Raw genomic sequence first — 4,126 nt, 5'->3', positions numbered from 1 at the left:
TATTTATCATTCCAGTTGTACTCTAACCACAATTTAAGATTCAATACAATCATGACTAGACTGAAGGCAAGGGGATGAAGGGGGGGAATGAAGCTGAAACTATTTATGCTTTTTCATCAGATATGATGAATTCTACTCTTCATCACATCCTAGCCATATTCTGAAGTTTAGCATAAAAACACTTGTAAAATATTAAGTTTTACCATAGGGAAATTGATTTTGCTATGAAAATGTTTCAGATTACCACTTAATCTCAACCAAGCTACATCAAACAGTGAAAGAAATTATATATATAGTTTACAAAGTAAACTTGATCACTATATTTAAAAGAAATGATAACTTTGAGAAGTACCACAGCAATAATGTTTAAGCTGAAGCAGTATAAAGCCCTCCTACAGCAAATGCCAGATTCTTCAGCTAAAATGCAGTCTTGATTTAGTTAAATAAGTCAAGCATAAGAGCCATCTCCTTCCTTGTGAGCTGCTCCCAGCACTGGCCTCTCTCCTTCTAGAACTCTATTTCACAAAGTTCCTGGGGTGGGGGGTGGGGGGAGCGCAGTGGAATCCACAGATGCAGTTTACACAACGTTTTAAATTTGAGTCTTTGTAGTCTGAAATGGAGCAGTGGAAGTAAACACATTATCATCATCCTCCAGTTTCCACTTGACTCCCCAGCTCTCTTCCAGCTCCACATACCAGTGAGTTAGAGGAAGTAGATAAAAAGTATATCCGAAAAGCCACATTTTACAGAGCACCTTGGCACTGAATCACCTGTGCATGCTATGCAGACATCCAGCAAGTTCCACGCTCTTATTAATAGGTATTTCAGAATTTCTAGGATACATAAAAACCAAGTTTGATTCTGTTAAGACTTCACACTCTTAAGAGTATAGGACTGCATATGCAGTTCTGCTACTAAGAAAATTAGACTAACATACATTTCCAAGTTGTAGCAAAGTGTAATTTATATTTACAGGCTCTCAACATCATAACAGTAATATATCATATATTGAGCAAGCTACCAATTAGATGATATGGACAACTCATTGACGTTGATCTACATAGCTAAATAGAAGTCAGGAATTTTGACACTGCAACGCAACCTATAACATGTAAAGAACTTACAATTGCCCACCATCAAAGTACAACTAATTTATCATCTCACTGACACTATTCTCCCCAAGTTACAAAGTCCTAACACTACTGACTGAGGATTAAAGAACACATAGTAAGCATTAAATCTACAGAAAAATGTATATGCGAATTTCGTTTAGTTCAAGCCTTCATCTTTTACAGGATACTTTCTTCTGATATGTACTTTTTAAAGAACTGAACAGCAATAAAGGATAGCATACGTTGGGAATGCTTGATTTATCACAGTGTTCTACAGTACTTACTGTACTACAGTAAGTTGCCTTTTTTCCAAACTCTTTATTCTTAGTTTAAATGATTACTTCTCAAACTGTCCCCAACAGAACCAAGAACTGCCCAGATCATCCCTGAGCTCATTTTAGTGAAAAGTCACCCATCTTTGGAAGGAAGAGCTTTTTTCTTCGCATGCCCTAGAAATAGCAGGTGCACAGTAACACAAAAGTGAAAGGAACAGAGCAGCTCACCTCACTCTTACACAAAGACCATTTATTTCTCAGAGCATGTATCATAATTGCTAAAATCTATACACTGCTTAAAAGTTGAGGAAACGTTTATGTCTAATGGTGGCTTCCTTATCAACCAATCTCTGACAGACACTACATAAATGCATTAAGAAGAGTTTGCTTTATTTCATTGCACCTATTATCAGGGGATTTCATAACAGACATGTGGGTGTAAACAAAGATTCACAGATTTCAAGCATATATCCATGAACATGCTTTTAGCCAGAGAGTGGACACACCAGAGAATACAGAATATGGCTAATTACCACCCAGAGAAGATTCTGCCTTCACCTCCCCTATCAACCACTTTGCTTAAGTTCACTCTCTGCCTTGCCCTGACCCTGGGGATCCATTCACTTTCCATAGCCCAGAGAGGCTGCTGAAAAGCTGTCAAAGTAAATCTGTGCTCACTTTTTGGATGGTTTCATTTCAATGGAGCATGAAACACCCCAGGATGGTTAATAAGTTTGGCCAGGCGTGCTGTTCTCCCTAATATATTTTAATTATGCATCTGTTTTAATTGTAATCAGATTAAGTCACCGGAAAGGCACAAATTGGAATTTTCCCTAATGGCTATTGGAGCTTTTCATCAGTTTCTAAACACTAACAACATTTTAAAAATAGAGACACGAGCACAACTGTGACATTTTCCAGAAATCGATGCAGTTTCTTTGACAACACAGTTCAGGTCTCATTAGCCACCCAAACTAGCCCAAATGCAGAAGACAACTTCAGTCTCTAGGGGCGTCTTCTTCCCCAATTAGCACAAAAGAATCGCTAACGTCTAATGTAAAACTCCCAAACAGAAATGAAAGCCCAGGCTTCTATAAAGTGCTACTCCATCGATTGGTGAGCGAGGCGGGGGGAGCCGGAAAGGCATCAGCAGCATTATCTTGGCTCAAAGTAAAGTACCATACACGTCAAACGGTAAAGTTGAAGCAGAGTACGACTCTCTCCTTCCACTATTTTGGTAACTGCCAAAGGTGTGTTTTTTCCTCGGGAAATAAAGCGTCCCATCAATAAAAGGAAACGCTACAGGGAAGATCTATTAAGAGGCGAGGAGCGGCTTCCTTCCAGCCCAGACGTAAAATCGCTCAATGTGCACCAACAAATACCTAAGACTTTTTTTTTTTAATACGATCATTAACAGTTCCCCAAATTGCTGCGATTTCCGGTAAGAAACTTAAGCGTTCGCCAACAGCCAATAAGCAAGAGAAAGAACCTGCTGCAAACTAGGAACCCAAACTCCTTCAGACCGCCCAGCGCGCTCGCTTCCCCGGTGTTTGCTCCGGGTGTTGTTTACGCTTCTCCTAAACCTTCAATTCAGGTGCTGGACCAGTTCCTCCAAGACGCACTTCAGCCTTAAAGCGGGAAGCTTCTGAGCCACCGCGGAGTCCCCACGCAGCCCGCCGACCCCTTACCTGTCATCATAGCAGAAATCCGCACTCAAGGTGTTGAGATACAAGGCGAGCCCCAGAGCGCTGCTCACCAACTCTGCAATCATCTCTCCACCGCCTTCCCTCCGGCTCGGCTCCCAACGCAAGGGCAGCAGCGGCAACAAAAAACAGAAGCATCAATCCCCACCTTCCGCCGCCTTCTCCTCCCAGCTTCACTTTTTCCTAGCTCCCCACCCTCTTGTCCCTCCCTTCCTCCCTCGGGTCCTTGCAATCCACCGCTCTCCTCCTCCTCCTCGCGCCCGTCTCCGCAGCCGCTGCGTCTTCTCCGGGTGCGGGCTCACACCACACTCCCCATGCCCGGCGCCCGCGAGCGGCTGGCGGCTTTCGGGCTCCGCGCCCCCCGGCGGATGCACAGGGCTGGTCCTTCGCGCGGCTCGCGGCCCCCACCCTAACCCATGGCAGTTCGGGGCGCCCTAGGTGAGGAGTGGGACTCGGAGGAGGTGGAAGAATGCGGGATGGGGGCAGAGGGACCGGACCCAGCAGGGTTCTGGGACCGGCTGGAGGAAGAGAGAGAAAGAGGGGCGGGTGGGAGGGACCAGGCGAACCACCTCCCCTCGCCGCCTCCCGGGCGCACGGCTCCGGTGCTGCTCGGGCTGACTCCGGCCGCCACAGCGGCGGCCGCTCATTCACTCTTTATTAGCTCCCTCTCCGCCCCAGCCCCTTCTCCAGTGAAGTGAGGAGCGGTGGCTGGAGACTCCAGGAGCTCCCGCGTGGGGTTCTCGGCGCGGCCCCCCGCGCCTGCGTGGCCAACCCTCCATCCCGGCTTTGCCCGGCCCCTTTCTCCACCCCGATCCTCCCCCTAAGGCTCCTCCCACACTACCCCCTGGCTGGAGGCTCCTCCCACCTCCCCGCGGCCCGAGGCTCCTCCTACCCACCTCCCGCCCTCCTCTTGTTTCTTTTACCTTCGATTTCGCTCTGGAAAGCCCTCGGGATCCAAGGGCGACTGCTGGAAGACAGCCCAAAGGGGTAGCTGGAGTGCGCCTTGGGAGGGGGAGCTGGACGAGAATCGACACCA

General features: G+C 46.9%; 1 protein-coding gene across 1 annotated transcript in view; it reads right to left on the bottom strand.

The window, feature by feature from the left end:
• TMTC2 (transmembrane O-mannosyltransferase targeting cadherins 2) overlaps positions 1-3,777 on the bottom strand; it is a 341,011-nt gene extending 337,234 nt beyond the window's left edge. The window contains exon 1 of the mRNA XM_081822153.1: positions 3,076-3,777. Coding sequence (XP_081678279.1) covers positions 3,076-3,158 — 83 coding nt within the window. The 5' untranslated portion in view covers positions 3,159-3,777. The remainder of the gene's footprint in view (positions 1-3,075) is intronic.
• Positions 3,778-4,126: the final 349 nt, after the last annotated feature.

This window comes from Leptonychotes weddellii, chromosome 5 (assembly GCF_054177405.1).
Source record: "Leptonychotes weddellii isolate Sample4059 chromosome 5, ASM5417740v2, whole genome shotgun sequence".
NCBI lineage: Eukaryota > Metazoa > Chordata > Mammalia > Carnivora > Phocidae > Leptonychotes > Leptonychotes weddellii.
Note: the sequence above shows the minus strand (reverse complement) of the source record. Positions and strands in the feature narration are given on the sequence as shown.